Source organism: Hipposideros armiger, unplaced genomic scaffold (genome assembly GCF_001890085.2).
Source record: "Hipposideros armiger isolate ML-2016 unplaced genomic scaffold, ASM189008v1 scaffold_482, whole genome shotgun sequence".
NCBI classification, from domain to species: domain Eukaryota; kingdom Metazoa; phylum Chordata; class Mammalia; order Chiroptera; family Hipposideridae; genus Hipposideros; species Hipposideros armiger.
The window spans coordinates 288,388-311,102 of record NW_017731832.1 but is presented as its reverse complement, the minus strand read 5'-3'; the positions used below and the strand labels follow the sequence as shown (position 1 = coordinate 311,102).

Here is a 22,715-nt window from a genome sequence, read left to right as displayed (position 1 = left end):
TGTTTCTGGCCTTTGGTTTCCCTGGCCCAGGGCTCAGGATTATGGGAAATAAAGACATGGCCCCAGTCTTCCGGGGGCTTCTAGTCTGAGAAGGGAGACATAGCTTCTGTCCTGAGAATTTGGGACATCCATACTGGGTGACAGAGATAGAGGGCCCTCAGTTCGGTCGGGGGCACAGGGCTACCCAGGCCTCCAGGGCTTGGCAAACACTTCTGGGCTCTGGGAAAGGGGGCGCCTGAGGGTCTTTCTGCCTCTCCTGCCTGAGTGGGGGCACCTTCCCAGAGCTGGTGGACCCTCCTCCACGTTGCCAGGCCTGGTCAAAGCTATGATTAATTTGCCACTGCTTCCAGGTTAAGCAGCAGGTCCCCCACCACCTCAGCCCAGTGCTGTGGGGAGGAACTGTCCCTGGCCCCTTTTACAGATGAGGAAACTTAGGCTCAGAGAAAGCACAGGGCCTGTGCTAGAGGGCTTAGGTCCTACCGGGCAGAGCACTGTGTAGTGTACCCAGTTCTCCTGACATTTGGGGGAATCTGCTGTGAGCAGACCCCAGGCAATGCAGGAGAGTGGCAAGTCCGACAGAATCCCTGTTGTCACCCCAAGTCCTGAGGCCCTGTTCTCGGCCATTCTCTTAGGCCCTGTCCCCTGCTTCAATCCCGAGTGGGCCAGTGGGGCGGGTGGGGCAGGAGAGACCAGGTCCTGCTGAGGCTGCAGCTTCTCGGCCCACCCAGGCTGACTCAGGGCTGGGTGGGAGCATGGCGGGTGGCAGCTTTCCCAGGGCCAGCCCGGGCGGCGTCCACATTCCTCCTAAGCTGGGTGCGTCGGGGCTTGGCCAAGCCAGGTGTACTGCGCCCCGCCCAGGCCCCCACCTGCCGCCAAGCCAGCTCAGCGCCATGGCCTTGTAAGGGATGAGTCTGGCAGCCGCCAGGAACAGGGTGTGGGAACTGCTTGCCTTGCATGTCCTTGTTGGGTGGGGTGCAGGCTGGCGTGGGGGGCAGCCTGCTGGGGTCCCAGCCCCCACAAGAGCTGGGGCAGTTGGAACACCCCTGCTCACCCCCTACTCACCCCACCCTCTGCCTCTGCACTTAAGACAGGCAGTGGTTTGGGTCTTTGGTCCTGTTCATGGCTCAACAAATGCTGGTAGGAGAGTGAAGGGTGGTCTGAGAGCTGGGGGTGGCGAGGGCCTCTCAGAGGCCAGGAAGCAGCAGGGGGGCACATTCTGTGTGTGGCCCCCAGTCTCTCAGGGAGGCCTTTGTCCTCCTCAGCTTGGAGCTCTGGGTGCCTGCCTGGTAGACAGTCCTGGGTCAGAGGCTGTGAGTAGGGCTCTGTGCCCACAGGGCACCAGCTCTGAGGGCTGCTGTTAACAGCTTGCCACGCTGGTCCTGCTTTCTCCACGCCCCCTCCAGGTTCTCTGCATTGACTTGGGGGCTGGGAGGGATCCGTGTGGTCAGTCAAGGTCAGTCCCTACTGCTCGTGAAATTCTGTCTATAATTTCTGGGCCTCAGTTTCCTCTCCTGTAAAAGGTGGTCAGGAGCCCCCTACCTGCCAAGGCCCCTGGAATGTGACCTGAGACTGAGGAAGTGCTTTGGGACCAAAAATGGGCTGTGCTGGGACCCCCAAGCCCAACCCACCCCAGCCCTGCAGCTTCTCTATAGGTCAGGCCAGGCTCAAGTCTGAGATTTGGGGACCCCACTCACTGTTCACCCTTTTCCTCTGAGGGCTGCTGGTGGAGCTAGCATTTCAATCACTCCCCTTGCCTCAGCAGTTTTGAGCTCAGCCCGAGGTGCCTCGGCTGGTCCCCTCCATCTACCCTTGCAGCAGGCAGGGACCGGCTGTTTCTTGGGCGGGCCCAGGCCAGCTTGGGCTACAGAAATCACTTCCCAGGCTCTGGTGGGAACACATGGGCCTTGGCCCTGGGCCCAGGGTGGGTGTGGGAACTCTGGCCTGTATGGAAGGTCAGGAAGGGTGACACCAGGGCTGTGGGAGGAGAGGCTGACCCTGCGCCTGTAAGGGCAGCAGGCAACCTGGGTGCCTGGGCCAGGGGAGCGGGGAGCAGAGCAGGTATGGCTCCCGGCCGCAGCTAGCCCTTAACTGAGCAGTGGTGGGAAGGACTGGCCTGGGATGTCAGGCTGGAGCAGGGACCCCTCAGTACCCCCTCTCCAGCCTTTTTTGGCTGAGTCCTAGAGCTGGCATTCTGGAGTGACCTTGTTCCTAGGGACTTTGGCTGCCATTCCTCACTCCCTTTCCAGGGCCTCGTGGCAAAAGGGCAGCACCCTGTCCCAGGGGTGGTGGTGTTTGCAGTGGACGGAAGTGCCACAGACCCTGTAAGCCGCATGCTGTGTCCTGGTGTTCTGGAGTTGAGGACTGTTCAGTGTGTGTGTGTGTGTGTGTGTGAGTGTGTGTGTCTGTGTGTCTGTGTCTGTGTTGGGGGAGGCAGGTGTTCCAGTGGAGGCGAGCTTCTGGACATTCAGACCAGGGTCCCTGTAGTTGGCTTCTGAACCCTGAAGGATTCTGGGAGTTGGCACTCAGAGTGGGCTCAGGGCAGCCTGGGAAATCGTGGGAACAGGTGAGAACAGGCTGGTAGGGTGTGGCGGCAGCTGGAATGTGTGGACAGGAGCAGCCCCACTCTCCCTCATCCAGGAATGGGCCCTAGCTGGGGAGCCCGGACCCAGCACCCTTTCCAGCTATCTCCAGCTCTGCTCTGCCAGCCTCCAAACCCCTCTCCTTTCTGTGGGGTGCCCCTATACCCTCTTGCTCCTTGCTGGGCTAGAGCCAGCGGCCCCGCTGGGGCAGGCTGTTTGGGAAAAAAGCTGGCAACTTTTCCTGAAGATTCTCAGGCTCTTGATGCTGTGTGTTTGTTTCTGACAGACAGAGCTTTTGTACAGACAGACCCTCTGTCACTCATGGGGGACACACTCTGATGAGTTAGGGTAGCACAGGGCTGCAACCTGGACCAGTAGATGGGGTTTTTCGACCAGCTGTCTCCTTGGGTGGGGCTGAGGACACCTGCCAGGCCTGGGGCTTCTGGATATATGCCATCAGCCTCTGCATAACGGCTTTGTCCCCTTCTGTTCTGCATAATTGTTAAGGCCCCCTGTGGCCTTAGCATGGCATATAAGGCCTTCCACAGGCAGGCCCCTGCCAGCCTCTCCAGGCCCAGCCCCCATCTCTGCCTCCTAAGACAACTCCCCTCATTTGAGATGTCTCACTCTACCCTGAAGTCACCAGGCCTTGGTGTCTCATGGCCTTTGCATGTGCCAGTCACCTGCCTGGAAGACCAGTGTCTACCTGTGACCCTTATGTGTATAAGTCCCTGCTGAGTCCCTTTCTTCAGCTCTCCTGCCTCAGGCTGTGCCAGGGGACCCTCTTAGGAGCTCCCACAGCCCTATGGGTTAGGCCTCCACGATGCCCTCCCTATTCAGTCAGCTTGTGAGGTCCAGGTGTCTCCCTTGGAGACAGAGCTCCCCAAGATCGGGGCCTGATGAGTGTCCCCTGTCATGTCCCCAGGCCCTGCCTCATGTAGGTCAGGGAGTGAGAGAATAAACTAATGAGTGGGTGCAGAAAGTTTGGGGAATTCCTCTGAGGCCTGTGGACTTGCAAAGGGCTGTCACATGATCTTGGCCCTGCTTCTACTTCCTCCCGTCTGAGGAGAAACACCCCTCTAGCTTGGGATAGGGGTCTCCCGGGAAGATTTAAAAAAATCTCTCTTGGGATCAAGGAAGGTACAAGCTCCTTTTCCCCCCGCGGTGAGGACTGAAGGTAAGCGGGTTGGTGTGTGAGTGGCAATGGCTGCTTTGCGCAAGTGTGTGAATGAGTGTGTAAGGTATGAGTAGTGAAAGGCTGTGTGGGTGTGAAGGTGCACAGGTGTGAAAGTGTGCGTGAGTGTGAAAGTGTGTGAGTCAGTGAATGTGTAGTTTTGCGTGAGGCTGAGCAAGTCTGTGTGAATGTGAGAGTACGGATATGAGTGAGTGTGAGTGTGCATGGGTTTGTGAGTGTGAGGATGTGTGTCTGTGAGTATGAATGGGTGTGAGTCTGCGTGAGCCGATTGTAAATGTGAGGATGAGAGACGGAATGTGTATATAACGTGTGTGGGTGTGTCGGAATCGATGAGTGTCTGTATGTGTACCTCTGTGATTGTGGCTGTGTGAGAGGGGTGGGTGTGAATGTGTGAGTCTGGCAGTGTGTCTGTGAATGTGCGTTTGTGTCTGAGAGCGCACGAATGTGTGTGTGAGCTGTGTGTACCTGTGTGGCTTTTCCTGGAGGGGGTTGATGGGAACCCAGGGCAGTAGAAGAAGCGTGGCTCTCCCTTTCCTCAAGGCCATGGTCAAACCCAGGGAACCCTCCCCAGAAGCTCTGGGGAGACCCAGGGAGCTGGGAGGCTCAGTTGGCCCCAGGTGTTTACTCAGAGGGGTGAGTGGTTTTTCCCATCCTACAGAAAGCTTAGAGGCCATTCTTCATTAAACAAAAAAGTAATACCAAATAGATTCAAAATAATAACTATTAAATATGTGTAGGATTTAAGAATTAAGGTACAATAAACGCGCATGAACCTATCACCTAATTTTAGAAACTCTGATGAGAGCCCCTTCCCACACCACCCCTCCCCCTGCAGTATTAGCATCAGCCTGGATTTCGGGGTGTGATACCCTTGCTTCCTTTATAGATCTGAAGCCCTTCTCGCTGCGCCAGGTAGGTGCCAGCATCAGGTGAGACAAAGGACTTTCTCTGGGGGAAGTGGCTGGCGGGGCCAGGCTGGCTCAGTGCTGCCCTCTGGGGGCGCGGGACGCCGGTTTCCTCCTGCTCTGCTCAGCGCCGCGCGCAGCCTAGGTGAGGAGCCCCACCCAGGGGACCCTGCAGAGACCCCACAGATGTGGACGCACTCACTGTGTACCACGCACATGGCACACCTGGACACCGATGAGCACACTGGACACTCACAAAGATTTGCACATAGACGTGTTCCATCTATTGTGAACTGAGTGGGTACCACAGTCTGTGTGAGGAGCGAGCCAACAGCAGCGGCTGTCCCTAGGGAGGTGGCAGCAGAAAGGGGGTCCCCACGGAGTGGGCAGTGCCCTGCCTCAGGGTTGGGAAAGGCTGGGTAAGAAGGCCGAGTTTGGGGTGAGTGGTTTAATAGAATAACCTAAGGTGGTGGTGGGGGGACAGGGAGGAGGGCTTTATATCAGAGGCAGGGCCAGGTTTTTTTGACATGGCGAATGGGGGTCGAACATGACGTAATGCGCAGGCCAGCTTCAGAAAGGAATTTTGTGTCTGTTGGACTGGAGGCAGGGGAATAGACACAATGGCCCAGCCGGGGCCCCTGGTGCTATGGAGGTCATGGGACTAGAGGAAGAGGAGCTGAAGATGATGATGAGGAACCAGGCCCCTGGTGTGAAGCGTAGGAGGAGGATGTCTCAAGTCCCCTCGTCCCTCTCCAGTCCCAGGCCCTGTCTCCTGGGATGGCAGAGGCGCACTACCCTGGATGGCCAGCAGAGGGCGCTCCTGGTACAGATTTGAGGCTCTCACCGGCGCCCTGGAGAGCCGTGGTTTAATCCGGATCATTCTTGGAAAGCACCGGCACCTGCAGTCCCAATGGAAGCATTCTGGCTTCCGCTTTGGGAGCTAATGGGCATAGGGGTGACAAGAAATGATCCATGAGGCGGGAGCCCCAGAGTGTCCTCTTTCTCCTGCTCGTTGGTAAGGCACTGGTCTGGTCAGTGTCTCCGTGGCGACCTCAAAACCACCCCCAGAAATGTGACTGGCCACCTGACCTTCCCTGGAGGGGTTCTTCTGGGTCTCTGTAGTGTGTCAGGGCCAGCCGGCTTTTCTAGAAAGTTCCCCAGGGTTCTAGCTCCAGGGCTCTGCCCCTGCAGCCTCCCTGGGACCTCACTCACCTCTAGGTGGAGGACTTCCTGGCCTGGTGTCCAGCAGGGTCCCTCAGCCGGCCACTACATCCTTGGAGCCTGCGCAGTTTCAGAAAGGAATTGTGTGTTTGCTGGAGTTCTCAGGACAAGAGGCAGTCAGTCCTTTCTTCTGCCACCAAGTGTTAACAAGCGTCCCTTCAGCTGGTTGTGGACACAGCCAGGTGTGGCTGTGTGGCCAATTCCATTAGCTCCTTGGGGGTGGGGGGGGAGTGGAATTATGGAGGCAAAAAAGTCCCTTTAGCTGTGACTGCCTCCTTCCACCTCCTGACATCTCCACTCAGGCAGGGCACCTCCAACTCAGGTCATTCATTTTTTTATTCATTTCTACAGCTATTGAGAATGATCTATCTATTTCTGGGGACAGAGAGAGGAAGGAGGCAGGGTCCCTGCCCACGTCTAGGGGAGGTGACAAGTAAATAGGTGTGACTAAACAGGGTGCTGAGTGCTGTGAGAGCCTTGAATTATTTTCTTTCTCTGAATCCTGCTTTTCCTTCTGGCTCCCGGTCCCAGTCAGTGGCAACATCACCCGCCCACCTGCTCAACCCCAAAAATGCAGAGTCATCCTGGTGCCTCCCTTACTCAGGCCCGTCTCCCTGTTGGCCATGATGCCCCGTTCTCACCCTCACCATCTCTCTCCCAGGCCATCACCTCTTGGCCCCCACTCTGTTTTCACCTTGCCACCAAAATGAACCCTTCTTCAAAATCTCTGGTGCCCCGGATGCATAAAAGAAAAAATTAGTGAATGTGACTTTGATGAAATCATCTGTTTAGAAAAAGACACTATAAACAATGGAAGACCAGTGGCCAACTGGGAAAAACACATTTGCAATCCGTGTGCCAAAGGCCTCATTCCCATGTTTACCAAAAGCTCACACAAGTCGGGAAGGAAAAGACCCTACAGAAAAAAAATAATAGAAACAGCTGGTTCATAAGAAAGTAGAAGGAAAAGAAGAAGGGATCAAAAAACAAAGGGAAGCATGTTCAATCTCATTCATAATTAAAGAAATGGAAATGGAAACAACAGAGAGGCCTTTTTCAATGATCAAAAAGACAAAATTTGGAAAACAACAACAGAGAAGCCTTCAGACCTTGATGATACCCAAAGCTGGTGGACGCACAGAGGAAAGTTATTCATGGTTGGTGGGCGTGAACATTTGTAGAACTGTTCAGGAAAACAATTTTTTTTTTTTTACTGTGGAAAATTTCAAATATCCACAAAAGTAGAGAGAATAGCAAAATGAACTCCTGTATGCCCATTGTCCAGTTTTGATAACTGTCAGATGCTGCATTTCTTGTTTCTTCTCTCTCCCCCTACCATCTTTTGTGGGGGAGGTTAGAGTATTTTAAAGCAAACTCCAGATATCATCTCGTTTTACTCTGGAAGAAAATTTGTAAATAGCTGTCAAAGTGAAAAATGGATTTACCATTTAACCCAGTAATCCCACTGCTAAAATTTCCCCCGAGGAGCTATTTGCAAAAGTTCACCATGCTGCCTGTATGTTTAGGGAGGTCTATTATACCATTGTTTCTAAAAACAAAATCTCTGGGGACCAGAGAGGTCATTGGTAGCGTCAGGAGTAAAGAAATTAGAGCTCCTGGTCATGATGGATTAAAAAGAATACAGTGGCTTGCCAAGAGATATTAACTGAGAAACTGAGGCATTGACGAGATCGATAATATCCTTTTTGTATCATTAAATTCTCTATAAATAGATGCATTAAAAATAAAACAAAACAGCGGTCTCCCTTTCCAACCTGCATTCTAGCCATTTCTCCCGCTTATATGCCCTATGAATTGGCCCAGAGATTCCCAAAGTGGGTTCCAAGGAACCCTAGCTCCAGATGCTCCTCCTGGAAGTGGCTCCATGGGTGAATAAATTTGGAAAACAGGTACCACTTTATCCTCTTCTTGGAGGGTCATGATACACATTAGCTTGTTAAGAGATCTGGGTAGTCTGCAGTAAAACAAACAAAAACTGTTTGACAAGGATGTACCTTGCTCTGGCTCTCATTAGCACTGCCTGGTCCATCAGGGATGAGAGCCGCTGCTCTGTGGGGTTGGCCCTGCTCATTTCTGAGCTCACTGAGCCTCTCTCCCTCTCTTGCTCACCCCATCCTAGCCACACTGGCCCTTCTCTGTGTTCCCTGAAAAGAATACCTTGGTCCAGCCTCAGGGCCTTTGCACTAGCTGTTACCTTGGCCTACAGTGCCCTTCCCTGTACATGGCTGGCTCCTTCCTTAACTCAGTTGCCCCCTTAAATGTCACCTAGGAGAGACCTTCCTTTCCTGGCCCCCACCCCACGCCCTCATATCCCCCTTTTTGTTTCCTTGGAGAATATCATTCCCTGGTTTGATTCTTGCTCATCTTTCCCACTAGAATGTCTGCTCCCTAAGAGCAAAGATGTTGTCTGTTGTGTTCATCCCCAGAGCCTAGGACTGTGCCTGGTACACAGTAGGTGCTCAACTAAGGCATTTCCTTATGGGATCCATTTTCCTTAGCATTCCTATTGCATCCCCTGGAAATACCGCTTCAGCTGCAAGCCTCTGGGGTGTTCCTCCAACACACAAGACGCGCCCCCACCTGTCCTGGATGATGTCTCGCCTGGTCTTCTTGGCCTGGCAAAGCCCTGCCCTAGCTTCGAAACCCAGCTTTGTTGTCCCTCCCTGTGAAACTGTCCTCAGTGGCCTGTCTGAATGAGTCGCTCCCTGCTGCTCCTCCCAGGCTCTTGTGCACACATACTTTATCATCACTCAAATAACACTTCTGTGATGGACTGTTTGTGTGTCTGTCTCTTCCTTACAGGCCTGTCTCATTATGGGCGGGGCTTGGCTGACTCAGTGCTGAAGTCTCAGCTCCCTGCCCACTGACTGCCGCACAGTGAACACAATGAATGGGTGCTGAGTGAAATCCAGCTTCGGGCTCTTACTGTTGCATCCATGCAGCAAGCGTCAGTCGGGCACTTCCTGTGTATAAAGCACCAAGTCAGACCTTGCAGTGGGTCCGAGATGAACAGAAAGCCGCCTCTTGCCTGTAAAGGATTATAATTCTAGGAGCGTAGCAGATCCAGTAATTCTAACACAAGTGAGAGTGGCTAGCATTCACTGGTGTTATAATAGAATAGGTGCTAAGAGACAGTATCTGTGATTACAGATAACATAGGCCTGATCCTGTAAAGATTAGCAGCTGGACTTCTTCCCCCACAAAGGTTAGCAGCTGTGTTTCCTCCACCAGCAGAGCTGGTGAAAGTGTGTCACACCTGACGTGTTAATTAAAAAGCCTCCAGGGCCCTGCTCCTGAGGCAAGGCAGCAGAGGCAAGGGGGCTGTGAGGTCTGGCAGAGGGGGCTTGCTCCTGGCTGGTGAGCTGGGGCAGCTTCAGGGAGGAGGCAGGCCTTGATGAGAGGAGCTGGTGGGGGGCCTGGGGTGGGGCCGCAGGGCCCCTGCAGTCCAGGCCTCTGCACGGGTGTGCTCCTGCTCTGGCCTCATGTTTTGCCCTTGGAAAGGATGGACGGCCTCCGGTCCCAGTGTGGGCCTCCTGAGATGGGAGCACTGGGTTTCAAGGTCCCCTCTGCCTCCTCTTGCCCGCTAGTGAGCCTCCATCCCGTAGTCCTCCCTGCCCTGGTCCTCCTCTCTGCTCCTCCCCCTCTGCTCCTCCCCTGTGTCTCCCTCCTCAGGTCATCCTCCAGCCCCCACCTGCTCCTCCCCCCTTGTTGGTCAGACATGTGGGTCACAGTATGGTGGGCTGGGTGGTCGGCACCAAGACAAAGAGCCAAGAGATCCCCCCTTCTGGCCAGCTGGGTTAAGTGAAGGAAGGACACAGGCCATGTTCAGAACACCCCCGGGCTCTCACAGGGAGACACAACCCCCACTCCAAGCCAGCTCCCAGGCTGAGGGTAGACATAGCTGCTACCTTGAGGAAGTGTCCGATCTGAGGGCCATACATGCCCCTGGAGGAAATTTTTCAAGAGCCTTGAAGAGCAGGTACCCATGAGTGTGGATTAATAGGGAGCAGGAAGCCTCACAGGGCACAGAGGGCACAGAACAGATGGGTAGGTGGGGCAGGGCCCAAGGGCCCCTGGGAAGCCGGCCTTAGACAATCTGCAGGGCAAAGTGGGGAGGGGGCGTGAGCCAGGCCCGAAAGGGGTAGTGCCTGAGCTGCTGTTCTCTCACTTCCCCCATACCTCCTTCAGGCCGAGGAAGGGGGAAGGAGGAGAGGGGAGAGAGACGGAAGGGCAGAGGGAAGAAGGCCGGCCTGTCAGGCTGAAGTCTTCCCGCTTATCGGAACTGGCAAGCGCCCCCACGGGTGCCTCCCTCAGGCTCGGGTTCCCCTTCCCGGACTTCCTCCCCACCCATTCCCGAGGTTCCGGCCTTCCCTCCCTCCCTCGCGCTCTCCTCCTGGCCTGAGTCCTATCTGGGCCACTCCAGCCTCTGCGTTCTTTTGGGGAGGGGCCCCAGGTGCTGATGTGGCTCTGCCTGGAAAGGTGAAGCATCAGTAGCTGTCTGTGCCCTATGTCCTGGGTCCGCTCAAGGCTGATGGTTCCTGGAAACCAATTAGAGGGAAGTGGCTGAGTCGGCTTGTCCCTAGGTAGGAAGCTTTGTGGGACCTCTGCTTCTGACTCTCCTAACTGGGAGGAGGTTCCCAGAAGCCCCAGGGACGGTTCACATCTCCCACATGCCCCGGAGGCGGAGGGCGGGGGCCCCTTTGGAGCCAGACACAAATCATTAGTGGGTGGACCTGGGTGGGGCAGGCCTGGAGCCTCAGGAGGGAGGCTGAGGAAACAATAGAGGAAGAAGAGGAACCAACCTGGGGCAGGTGTGGCAGGCTGAGGGCGTACTTCCCAGTGGCATGCCTGGTCACGTGGGGAGTGCCTCAGGGGTGAGCTGAGGAGCCGGGACCGATGAGTTTCCTGGTGGCCCTGCCTGTCCCATCCTGGGTGAATGGAAAGGAGCTGAAGACAACCTTGTGGCAGGGGTCTGGGGGTGGAGTAAGGGTCTTTGGGACCCCTGAAGGATTTGGGGTTCTCTTCTCATTAACCAAACCCAGCTGGGAGCCACCCCAGGACTCCTGGGCCCCTTATTTCCTTGACCTTTTCCTTGGGGTGGAGGGCTGGTGGCCATGTGTTCCCTTCCTGGGTCCCTTTCTTCCTCCCTGTCATGGCCCAGGCTTCATGACCTCGACAATTCAACAAGCACCTACAGAGCCCCTGCTGCTCTGGGTGTTGGGTGAGCTGAGGGGTGGGCACTGTCTTAGGGGGTGATAATACTTTTGGGGTCTGTAGAAGCCGAGGTCAGCTGGGCAGATGTGGCATGACCTTCATCAACATCAATATGCACGTATTTATTTATTAATTTATTTATTAGCTGAGCCATCCCGCCGCCTGTTGGCAGCTCAGCGGCAGCTCAGCTCGGGCCGGGAATCGAACCGGCCACCCTGTTGCTCAGAGCTCGCACTCTTGAGCGAGCTCTTAACCAACTGAGCCAGTCGGTCGGCCCTACTTATTTATTTATTTATTTATTTTAAAGTTAGGTTTATGTTACCTTTTTTTTTTTTAAATACATTTTATTGGGGGAACAGTGTGTTTTTCCTGGACTCATCAGCTCCAAGTCAAGTTGTTGTCTTCAATCTAGTTGTGGAGGGCGCAGCCCATGTGGGAATCAAACCGGCAACCCTAGAGCACTGCACTCTAACCACCTGAGCCATCCGGCCGCCCAATACGCACTTATTTAACATCAAGTGTATCTTGGGGCCTCCAGGTCACTCTGTGCCCTTCGCCTTCCATCAACATCATAGGTGTGGGCGTAGTCTCAGAGACCCTGCCCCAGCACCCTGGTCTTGCTCAAACCTGAGTGAGGCAGGGCCTGTCCTACTCCAGCTGTGAGCACGCTGGGTTTTTAACAGCCCCTGTGAAGGACACTCAGGGCCTCTCAGGTTAGTCAAGCCTAGGGCTGGCATGAGGGCCCTGGAGGATGCTGGGGCATGTTCCCTGGGGTCCTCCTCCTCTTGTCCCCTCCCCCATTGTGCTGGACTCCCAGCAGCCTCTGGGCCGGGATCTCTTCCTCCTTGTCGTCCCGCCCTCCATGTGGGCCAAGCTGCTGACAGCTGCTGGAGCTGTGGGCCCTGCACTGCCCCTCTGGTTGACAAGGCCCTCTCCCTGCTGGGGGTGGAGGACAGGCCTGGGCAGGAGGAGTCATGACTGATAGGACCTGTGCATGGCCCTCTGGCCGGCTTCTGCCAGGCCATCTTCCCCAGCAGGGAGAGTGGGAGCTGCTTGGCCCTGGTTCCGGGCCTGGCTCTGCCACTAACACCGGCTGCCCAGCCCACTGCTCAAGTGCCCTGAGCCTCAGTTTCCTCAGAATGGGCATTGTTGAGAAGATCGGGTGACGGCTGTCTCTGGGCTGCGTAGGAGGAATGTCTGGTCTTCTTAGGGCTTCCAGGGATGGCCACATATTCTGGAGAGCCATGGAGGTGTTCCTGGGGTCTAACTCTGCCCTTTTACCTAGGGAGAGAGGCTGAGCTGGGCCTGTCTTTCAGCACGTGGGAACTTTCTAGGTTGAGGTGCCAGAGGGGGCTCTACAGAGCAGAGGCAAAGGGCCTGGGAGTCACTGGCGTGGGGAAACAGAGGTCCAGACCTTGGCATACAGCCTGGCATTGGGGTGAGGAGGTTGAAGGGAGTAAATGGTGGTGATGGGGGCTGAGGTCTTGGGGATTTTAGAGAAAGGAAGGAAGATTGACAAACTCTTTGCCCCTTCAAACTGGGCCTCAAAGGTCTGGGGGCTTTGGAGGTGGGGTGAGGGCTGGGCTGTGGGCTCTAGGGAGGGGCACTCATGAGCTGGCCCCCTCCCCAGACCCTGGCTCTGCTCCAGATTCAGCGCTGGAAGGCAGGCAATCCCTTCTCTGAGGGAGTGAGGCCTGCCTGGAAGGAGAAAGGGAGGCCAGTCAGCCTCTGAGGGAGAGGGGTTCCTGGGAGTGTGGCCCCAGCAGGAGACAGGGAGGGTCTTTCTTCACTGCCTGTCATTCCCTGTGAGGGTGACCAGCTAGTGCAGGACCTGCCTCTGGGCCACCCAAGTGACTCCCTACCCCACCCCCCTCCATCCCCAAGATGGTTCAGAAGTGCCTGAAAATTCTCCCTGAGGTTTAACCTCAGAGCCCTGGGGTCTGACCTTGGCTTTGAACCCCCTCCTCACCCCTCTAGCAACGCTGAGACCCCCCAGACTTCACAGGCAAGGTGGGGTTCACCCCTTGTCTCCCAGATAGCTTGTGCTGTCCCCACTCTCTAAGCAAGGAGACACCTTCGTATGAGGCCACCCACTTTCTAAGCAGGAAGTCTTTCCAGGAGACTACTCTCATCACAGGAGCTCCAGCCACAGGGAAAACCCGACCCCCCTCTTGTCCCTGTGTGTGGTGGAGGGCCCGGGCCACCCGCAAGCTTCCGCTGGAGCCAGACTCGCCCTCCCTGCCCATCCCATGGGCCCTGGCCACCCCTGGAAGCTACCCATTCAGACAGGCCCTGTGCAGACGCCAGTGTCCTGGCAGCACCTAAATCATTAGCGCCGCGCAGATTAGACTGGTAATCTCCTTGTTGGGCGGTACCGGGTGCCAGCCTCCAGGATGTGGGAGCACGCCGCTCCCTGGCAGGGTGCAGGCACGGTGCTGGGTGCTGACGGAGGGGGCACCCTGCCTCACACATCTTGCTACTCGTCCCCTCACGTCTCCTCAGTGGGAGGGGGCCTCGGGAACGGCTTTCCTTAGGCACTGGGGGGATGAGCAGGAGCGGTTGCCCTAACCCTCTGCCTCATCCTCTTCCTCAGCCTTAGTTTGATTGATGTTACTGTCTCTCCAGGTTCCCTTGGAGACTGTGGGAGACAGGAATTATCCACCTTTTACAAATGAGGAAACTGAGGCTCATGAATTGATTTCCTTTAAGACTGGGATCCAAAGCTCCTTCAGGTTAGCAGCAGGCCAGGGCCACAGACTTAGGATGATCCCAAGAGAATTGGGAGCTCCCCAGGTCTGGGGGCTCCTTCTCAGTGTGGGGGCTCCCTCAGGGCCACGTTAGACTTGGGGGAGAGTGTTGCCCTGAGTTTCTCCACTGTTTCCCTGGAGACCAGGAATGCTGGGTAGGGGGGCCAGAGCAGCCTCTGGGCTCCAGGCCTGTGGAGCCTTGTTCCAGGCCTTTTCTGGCTCCCAGGGTTGGGTTCTCCGACTCCCCCTAAGAATGAGCTCAGCAGCCTAATTGCAGCTGAGGATGCAGGATCACCCTACCCCGGGGCTGCAGATCCAACACCATCTTTGTTTCTGAACAATGGGCTGCTAAGGGCCGCCTGCCCAGGCCAGGCTCTGGCAGGGGAGGGGGCTTGGGGGATGCACTCAGCATGTCCAGCCTGAGCCCCAGGCCCTGGGCGGCTGGTACAGAAGCAAATTACGTGGCTGGGGTTTTGGCTCTGACTTCAAGGGCCAGAGGCCCAGCCCCCTATAGCCTGGCTATAAAGAACTGCCTGGGGTCTCTGTCCAGACCAGACACTGCTCCTGACTCGCGGACACCATGGCTACCACCACCAGCATCCGCCAGTTTTCAACCTCTGGCTCTGTCAAGGGCCCATATGTGCCCAGCGGGGGTTTCTCTCGGGTGTCCACAGTCCGTGTTGGGGGTTCCTGCCTAGCCCCCAGCCTCCTGGGAGCCGGCAGCTGTGGCAACATGTCGGTCACCTCGTCCCGCTTCTCGGGGGGGTTGGGGGGTGGCTACAGTGGGGGCTACACCTGCAACCTGGGTGGGGGCTTCGGCTCCAGCTTTGGTGTGTCGGATGCCCTGCTGGGGGGTGGCGAGAAGGAGACTATGCAGAACCTCAACGACCGCCTGGCCTCCTACCTGGAGAAGGTGCGCGCCCTGGAGGAGGCCAACGCCGACCTGGAGGTGAAGATCCGTGACTGGTATAAGAAGCAGGGTCCTGAGCCCACCCGTGACTACGGCCACTACTTCAAGACCATCGAGGAGCTGAGGAACAAGGTGTGTGGACCAGGCAGTTTCCTGCCCTCTGTCCTCTGTCCTTAGTACCTGCTTCTGACTCAGTCCATCCCAACGCTGGACCTTTGCGAACATTTCTCCTCCATCTTAGGTCTTCATTCATTCACTCATTCACTCACTCACTTACTTGCTCTGGAACCCAGCCCTGGGCCAGTCATTGGTCCCAGGCCTTGAGGACATCCCATGCAGGGAGGTTTTTTTGGAGTTTTCCCTTTCTGACGGGTGTATATTTGGGGTGGGTGATGGAGGAGTAAGCAGGGAAGGCTTCAGAACCTTGAAAGCAGCAGATGGTATTCCAGGTATAGGGAATCGCATAGGCAAAGGCATAGAGGTGGGGAAGCGTTGGGTGTGGCTGCCGGGAGAAGAGACTGGGCTCCTCCTTCTCATTATTCCATCCCCCTCTGGGTATGCAGCCTGCCTGCCTCACCTCCTCCAGGGAGTCCTCCTGGATGGATGGTACTTGCCTTTTATCCCCAGATCTTGGGGTCCCTTCAACACTTTGAGGTTCGGTTTACACCCTGTTTGTTGTGCTGATTTCACTGAATCTGGCATGTTCTCATGCCTGCTTTTGTTGTGGGTCTTCCTCATTCCCTCCATGATGGTCATTCTGGGAGTCCCTGGGCTCACAGGCCATATCTCTCCTTGCAGACTGGGGGAGGGTCCCTGAAGGAAGGAGCTGTGTCTTCCCACTCAGGCTGGAAGTTCCCAAGGGAAGGAATTTCTCTAACGTAGTCTGAGGGAGGAGACAAAACATACACCCATACACACACACTCAGGATCTCTAAGAACATGACCTTGGCATTCTGTAAACGTGGCCACACCTGGGTCTTCTGCACAAACCCTGCCCCTGGAGAGTTCTACAAGTGCTGCAGCCCCCAGAGGCAGGTGAGAAGTCAAAGAGATGGGGAGAGCCAGGCCAGGTTAGCTGGGAGTGGTCAGGCCTGCTCAGTTGCTGGTAGAAAAACTAGGCGTGGTGCTGTGAGGGGCTTTGCCTGCTCCTGCCTGGGACCTCTGCCAGGCAGGGAATTCCTGCAATTGCCCCCTGGAAGCAGGGCTACTGGGAGTGCCAGATCAGATACTGGGCTTGGTCTGGGCAGCGGGGAAACCAGGGGAGCCCTGGTGAGTCAGTGCTCCTGATTCGGGGTCAGCCAGCTCCTCACCACCAACCCCCAGTGCAACAACAACCAGACTTCTGCCCCTCTGAGTCACTGTGCCCTGCAGGGGTTTTCACAACCACTGCTCCCTGGGCCCAATGAGCCTCCTGAGCAGGGAGGTGGGTGGGACAGGCCCACGGAAGCCTGGAGTGGGTAACAAACTGGCTCTCGGGATAAGCCTACTGGGGCTGCTTTAGCCCCGGTAGTTCACCCGGTTACACCTCCTACACTTCAACCCTCATCCTTAAAAAATTCCAAATTCTACTCAGCTCGACTGCCACCTATGCCAAGACTTCCTCTCTGCCCCGCTGGGCCTCGCTCTCCTCTCATTCCCACGGCCTTTGATTGCAGCTTCTCTTGGGCATTTCTCACAGTAACAGTGACAGCAGCAGTAATAATAACTAACCCTCTGCTCCTTCCAGAGCCTTCCATGTTCTCATTGAAACTTCCCGGATGACCTGTGGGAAAAGAAATCTTTGCCCTAGGTTTGGGGTGGGCCCAGTCATAACCTCACTAATTATCTAATTAATCACTTAATAAAACTAGTGTTTCGGGGCCAACTCTGGGCCAGGCACTGTGCTCAAGGCTGGGGATTCTGAAGGGAATGAGACAGGCATGACCTTGTCCCCCGGAGCTCAGAGTCCATTGGAGGAGGAAATAACAAAAAAAGTCATGGAAAAACTGCACTTGGGAGAAGTGCGATGAGAGAGAGATGGGCAGGGAGGAGGTATGTCCGGGAGGAGGGACCCAGATGGGGACCTGAGCGGGGCTTCCTGGAGGAGGTGGCGACTGAGTCTAGAGGTGAAGTTAGTTGGGGAAGAGGGAGCAAGTTTCAGGCAGCGTGGGCAGTGACCCCATGGTGGTTGAGGGGTGCATGTGGGTCTCTCTCCTGGCATCATGGTTACCTGTGCCTGGGCATCATGCCCCCACTACTCTGTGAGCCCCCCAGAAGGGACCTCAGAGGAGGAGAAGACCACAGGGACCCTTCTTCACTCTGTCCCACCCTCAAAAGGGCTGCAAGAGGGGTTTTGCAGGGCCTTCTTAGGGCTGCAAGGGTGCTAGCTCACCGAACCCATCACCTCCCCCAGATCCTGGCAGCCACCATCGACAACGCTGGCTTGGTGCTGCAGATCGACAATGCCCGCCTGGCAGCAGATGATTTCCGCACCAAGTGAGTCTGAGCTTCTGGGACTGCTGGTGGTGGGTCCCGCTCGGCACACCACAGAGCCCTTTGTGTATACGAGGGGGTGACCTCGTGGCTCTCCATGGCTCATGCCTCCACCCCTTCCAGGTATGAGACGGAGCTGAACCTGCGCATGAGCGTGGAAGCCGACACCAATGGCCTGCGCAGGGTGCTGGACGAGCTGACCCTGGCCAGAGCCGACCTGGAGATGCAGATCGAGAACCTGAATGAGGAGTTGGCCTACCTGAGAAAGAACCATGAGGAGGTGAGGCCAGCTCAGGAATTGGTGCAGGAGAAACTTGCCTGGGGACAAACAAGGCTGGGGCCCTGGAACCTTCTTGGGCCAGGGCCATGCTCTGCAACTGGGGCCCTTCCAGGAGTGGGTTCCTGATCCTGACCCTGGGAGACCCTCAGAGGGCCCTGGGTGAGGCTTGGAGGGCCCTCTCCTCTCAAAGACACTCCCCATGTCCCTCGAGGCACAGCCCACTGTGTAGTGGCAGTTAACTATCTAATGAACGAATCAGTCTAAGAACATGCATGCTAATTATTACAATTAATTATAATAGCGAGAGTTAGAACAACAATGAACACCTGCCCAGTACATTACAAGTGATTCACAGCAATTATTTCAGCTGATACTGACAGCAGCACTGGCAGAAGGGTGCTCATTTTTCCGTTTTCCAGGGAAAAGTGAAGAAACTCAGGCTCAGGGAGGTTAAGGGATTTATCCAAGGCTGCACGGGGGTCTTCCCTCTGGTTTGTCAGACCCATGTTCACAGCCAGGTCCGACTCCACTATTCTGCCACCTCTCCCACCTTCCTTTTCAGAGAACTTTGGGTCCCAGAGACCTCAAGGCTCAACTCAAGACCCTGCAGGGGGACTAATGAGCCTGTGGCTTTCTTCTCAGCTGACCTCTGGGCTGACCTGAGCTGGGGCAGCCTAACCTCCAAATAGCAGGCGCCCAGAAAGTTATCTCCACTTGGCTTTGAGGCTGGTTACAGGGATTGCATTTCTTTCTTCTTTTTTTTTTTTTAAGATTTTTTTATTGGGGAATTGGGGGATTGGAACAGCGCTGGGGAATTGGGGGAAGGGGAACAGACAAGTTGCTGTCCTTTTGTTCTTCAGTCTAGTTGTGGAGGACGTTGCTTCACTGGCCCAAGTTGGCACCATCATTGCGCTCTTCCCGGGTGAGGCAGATCAGTCGCCGGCTTCTGGGCGGCCGGCTGCTCACAGCGGCTGCTGACCGCTCATGCTGGCTGCTGGCTACACACGGTAGCCCATGGCAACCCACTGCAGCAGGGGCTGCAGCCTACGCTGTCGCCAGCGACTCACAGCAGCCCAGCTCCAGGTTGAGCTGTTGTTCAGCATCTTAGCTGTAGAGGGCAGTGTCACTGGCCCTCATATGTGGGATCTGAACTGGGGCCCTCTGGTGTCCCAAGCCAGCTCTTAACCAACGCGCCACTCGGCCGGCCCCAGGGATTGCATTTCTTAATGAGTTCTGACTCTACTGATAACGACTTGGAACTGCTTTCCTCCTGGGGTGCTGTGTGGTTGGCAGTGGGTGACAAGGCTGGTAGTCAGGGTTGTGAGTGAGGTTGTCCTGGCTAACCCCCTGCCATAATGGAGAGTTGCCACCTGTCTTGTCCTAGCACGCATTGGGGGTAGACCCTGAGTGTGTGTTGGGGGAGATGGTTGATACCCACAGCCCTGCACATTTGAGACATGACATTGGCCTTCACTTTCAGGGTGAGGAGCTATTGGTCTGTCTATGCCTGTCTGTCATCTGCACCCATCCCCTAAGTTAGAAAGGCAGGCCCCAGGGTCTCTCCCCAGGATAGCCCTGGGTGAGCTCCTGCTCTCCTTTCTGCCCAGGAAATGAATGCCTTGCGAGGCCAAGTGGGCGGGGACGTCAGCGTGGAGATGGACGCCGCCCCTGGGGTGGACCTGAGCAGCATCCTGAACGAGATGCGTGACCAGTACGAGAAGATCGCGGAGAAGAACCGCAAGGACGCTGAGGACTGGTTCTTCAGCAAGGTGGGTGGCTGCGTGTGAGCAGGTGTGCACACATGTGGGTACATGTGCTGAGTACGTGCTGGAAAATGTGTAGATCCACAGATTGTCCCAGCTGGAAGGACCTTTGGAAACCAGTTGGACCAACCCCTCATGCTTAGATGCAGATTATGAGGCTTAGAGAGGCCTCAAGCTCACACAGCCCTTCACTGTGGCTGGGGCAACAGATCAGGCCTCACTCCCAGTGAGGGCTTCTCCTGTACAGGCCTTCGTAGGTATGTGTGTGTGTTTGGATGCATAACTCATACCCTTGGGAAACACACACTGAGCAGTTACAGTGTCCCGGACAGTAATAGGCACAAAACGAGTAAAACCTGGGGCTTGTCTTTGAGTAGTGCTTGCAGCTCAGGAGGAGTAACCAATGCAAATAACCACAAAGCAAGGTGAATTCTGCGAAGTTCCCACATGGGCACAGAGGGTGTCTGTGTGCAGGTGTGTTTGGGGCCCTACAGAGTCCAGGAAAGTGCTGGGAGAGCAGGCTCCGGAGGTCAGGGCTCAGGGGTGGCCCTTGTCCCCTGTGCCACCTCCACAAACCTCCTCAATCCCCTGTGGCCCACCCTGCCTTCCAGACAGAGGAGCTGAACCGTGAGGTGGCCACCAATACTGAGGCCCTGCAGAGTGGCAGGACTGAGATCACCGAGCTTCGCCGCTCTGTGCAGAACCTGGAGATAGAGCTGCAGTCCCAGCTCAGCATGGTAAGGCTTCCGTCCCTTCCCTGCCTTGTACCTGTCATCCCAGGGCTGGCCCAGCCTTGTAGATTCCCACTCGAAGAACCAGAGACCCCCTCAGTGTCATTTCATACAGTGACACGGGCCCCCTCTCTGCCCTAGTTACCGCCCCGCCATGCTGGCAGCACCCACTATCCCATACGGTGGGGCCTCCTCTGGGTGCTCTGCCATGGGGAAGAGTCCCATCTCAGTCTCACCCAGCCTACACCTTGGCCCACAGAAAGCATCCCTGGAGGGCAGCCTTGCGGAGACTGAAGCCCGCTACGGGGCTCAGCTGGCCCAGCTGCAGGGGCTCATCAGCAGCATTGAGCAGCAGCTGAGCGAGCTCCGTTGTGATATGGAGCGACAGAACCATGAGTACCAGGTGCTCCTGGACGTGAAGACTCGGCTGGAGCAGGAGATCGCCACCTACCGCCGCTTGCTGGAGGGCGAGGACGCCCAGTGAGTGGGGGCGCCCTGGCACCTGCTCTGGTGGGCTGGGGCCGCTTCACCCAGGGAGGGACCTTTGAGCTACGAGGTCGGCACCGACAAAGGCCAGGAGGAGGTTTGGAAGTTTGCAGAGGGTGAAACTGAGAACGCTGGGGTCCGGCTGTGAGGAGTGTCGAAGGTCACTTGAAAGCATGCGGACTAGATGGTGTAGGCAATGGGGCGCTGCGGAGGGATTTTGCACAGGAGGGGTACAACCAAGATGTCGCAGAGCATTCGCTCTGGCTGCAGAGGGAGAAATGCATGAGCAGGGCCAGGGTGTGGTCAGGGAGACCTGTTAGGAGGCTGGAGCCGTGAGGCGGGGGCAGAGGGCAGGGAAAGGTAGGCAGTGAACCAGAAGGATGTGTTATACTGAAAAACAGCACGCCGGATGCCTGGAGGTGGGCGCGAGCGTGGCTCGCAGGCAGGACTCAATAAGTGCTGAGTGAGCACATGAAGACATGGGTAACGATGACCCTGGGTTTCTGGTTCCCATGACTGTGTGGTTGGTGATGCCATTACCTGGGACGGGATGAGGAGCAGGATGGCTATCTGGTTTGGAGTTGGGAGGTGGATCGTGGCTTTCCTGTAAAGGGGCTGAGAATGTCCCGGAGTCTCCGTGCTTAGTCATATATTCTAGCTTTTTTTGCTCCCTGAAGACGGTAAAGTCGATTTACAGTTTAACCACAGTCTCTCCTGCTTTAATTGAGTCTATTTGTTGGGCCCTGAGGGATATGGAAAAACAACTTGCTCCGTTTCTCCTTGTAAATCCCTGATTAGCTGCAGGGTGCCTCTGGGCCTCCTGTCGGGGTGTCCCGTTTCCCTACTTTTGCGCACTGGGCCTGTGCCCTTTGACCCTGTGGTTGCCATTCTTTTCCGTGCACTCCCAGCTGCGACTTCCCTCCCATTTGCTAGGGTCTCTCTCCCCTCACCCTGGGCTGCTCCAGCTGCTTTTCCTCCCAGGGGGCTGGGCTTCCAGCCAGCACCCCTGGGTTGATAGGTTCCCCTCTCCCTTCCTGCAGCCTGTCCACCCAGTACTCCTCGTCCCTGGCCTCACAGCCCACCCGGGAAGGTAAGAGCCTGCACCCCTGCCCAGAGGGGATAGGAGGGGCTGAGGACCCTTCTGTGTGGGGGACTAGGGAAGGGGCTCTGGCCTGAGGTTCCCTGCACCCCCCTCCTCTACTTCCTGCAGCCACGGTGACCAGCCGCCAGGTGCGCACCATCGTGGAGGAAGTCCAGGATGGCAAGGTGGTCTCCTCCCGAGAGAAAGTCCACCGTTCCACCCACTGAGGTCCCTTTCTGCTTGCAACAGCCCAGCCTTGAAGGTCACAGGGCAGCCATCGCCTCCAGCTCCTAGCACGCTACGGCTGAGCCCTAAGTGCCCATCTGGGCCACTGCCCAAGAGCTGTTACCTTTCTGTGTCTGCTTCCTGCAACCCCTCCCTGAGGGGGCCTCCTGGGTTTGCCCCAGTGAACACTATTAAAGCTTTGCCTGAAGTTCAGGGCCTTGTGTGATCTGGTGTGGTCATTGGCTTGGAGCAGTGTGAGCCTAGGGACTGGGGGAGGAGAAGAGTTTGTTTAGTGTTTGAGTGGTGCTTGTCACCGGCCAGCCTGTTCTACCCACCCCATCCAGGCCTGGGGCTCCTGGGAGGAAAGGAAAGAGGCAGGAGGATTGAGGGCTGGGGTCGGGGGTGGGGTATGGGACAGCCCAACAAGCTGAGAAAGGTTTTAAGAAACATCCCCTGGGTCCCAGTTGCCTGTGGCTGGTCCCTGGGAGGGTCCCTAGACTTTCTGAGGAACCATGCCTGTTATACGAGAACTCCTGCCTCAGCCCTGGGCAGGTCCGGGTTCAAGGTCAGAGGGAGAGGGGATGGCAGGGGACTTTCCGAAAGAATGGCCTCGGACATTGATGGGTGAGAGGAGGAGACAGCGGCACAGTCAGCCCAGGAAACCAGACTGGCTCTGCCCAGTTCAGGGGTGTGTGTGGGGCGGGGTGGCCACTGTGTGTGTGAGCGTGGGGGGCGTCCTGTTTTCTTTGGTGGCTTGGCAGCTGCCAGGTTATTGGGGAATCTCTCTCAGCTGCTGGCGGGGACTGTCTGGGCCTGTCTGGGAAGTGGAAGCCATCGGCAGTCTGAGACATGACCACATTCCGCCCAGTGGGCCTGCTGGGACCC

At 56.3% G+C, this 22,715-nt stretch overlaps 1 protein-coding gene across 1 annotated transcript; it reads left to right on the top strand.

Annotated features, from left to right (window-relative positions):
• The first annotated feature begins 14,379 nt into the window (after positions 1 to 14,379).
• On the top strand, positions 14,380 to 22,043 carry LOC109395714 (keratin, type I cytoskeletal 42). The gene is made up of 8 exons (XM_019666979.1): positions 14,380 to 14,924; positions 17,185 to 17,267; positions 17,388 to 17,544; positions 19,152 to 19,313; positions 19,919 to 20,044; positions 20,298 to 20,518; positions 21,565 to 21,614; positions 21,735 to 22,043. Exons 1-8 carry the CDS (start codon positions 14,463 to 14,465, stop codon positions 21,830 to 21,832), a joined length of 1,359 nt encoding a protein of 452 aa, XP_019522524.1. The 5' UTR covers positions 14,380 to 14,462; the 3' UTR covers positions 21,833 to 22,043.
• The last annotated feature ends 672 nt before the right edge of the window (positions 22,044 to 22,715 follow it).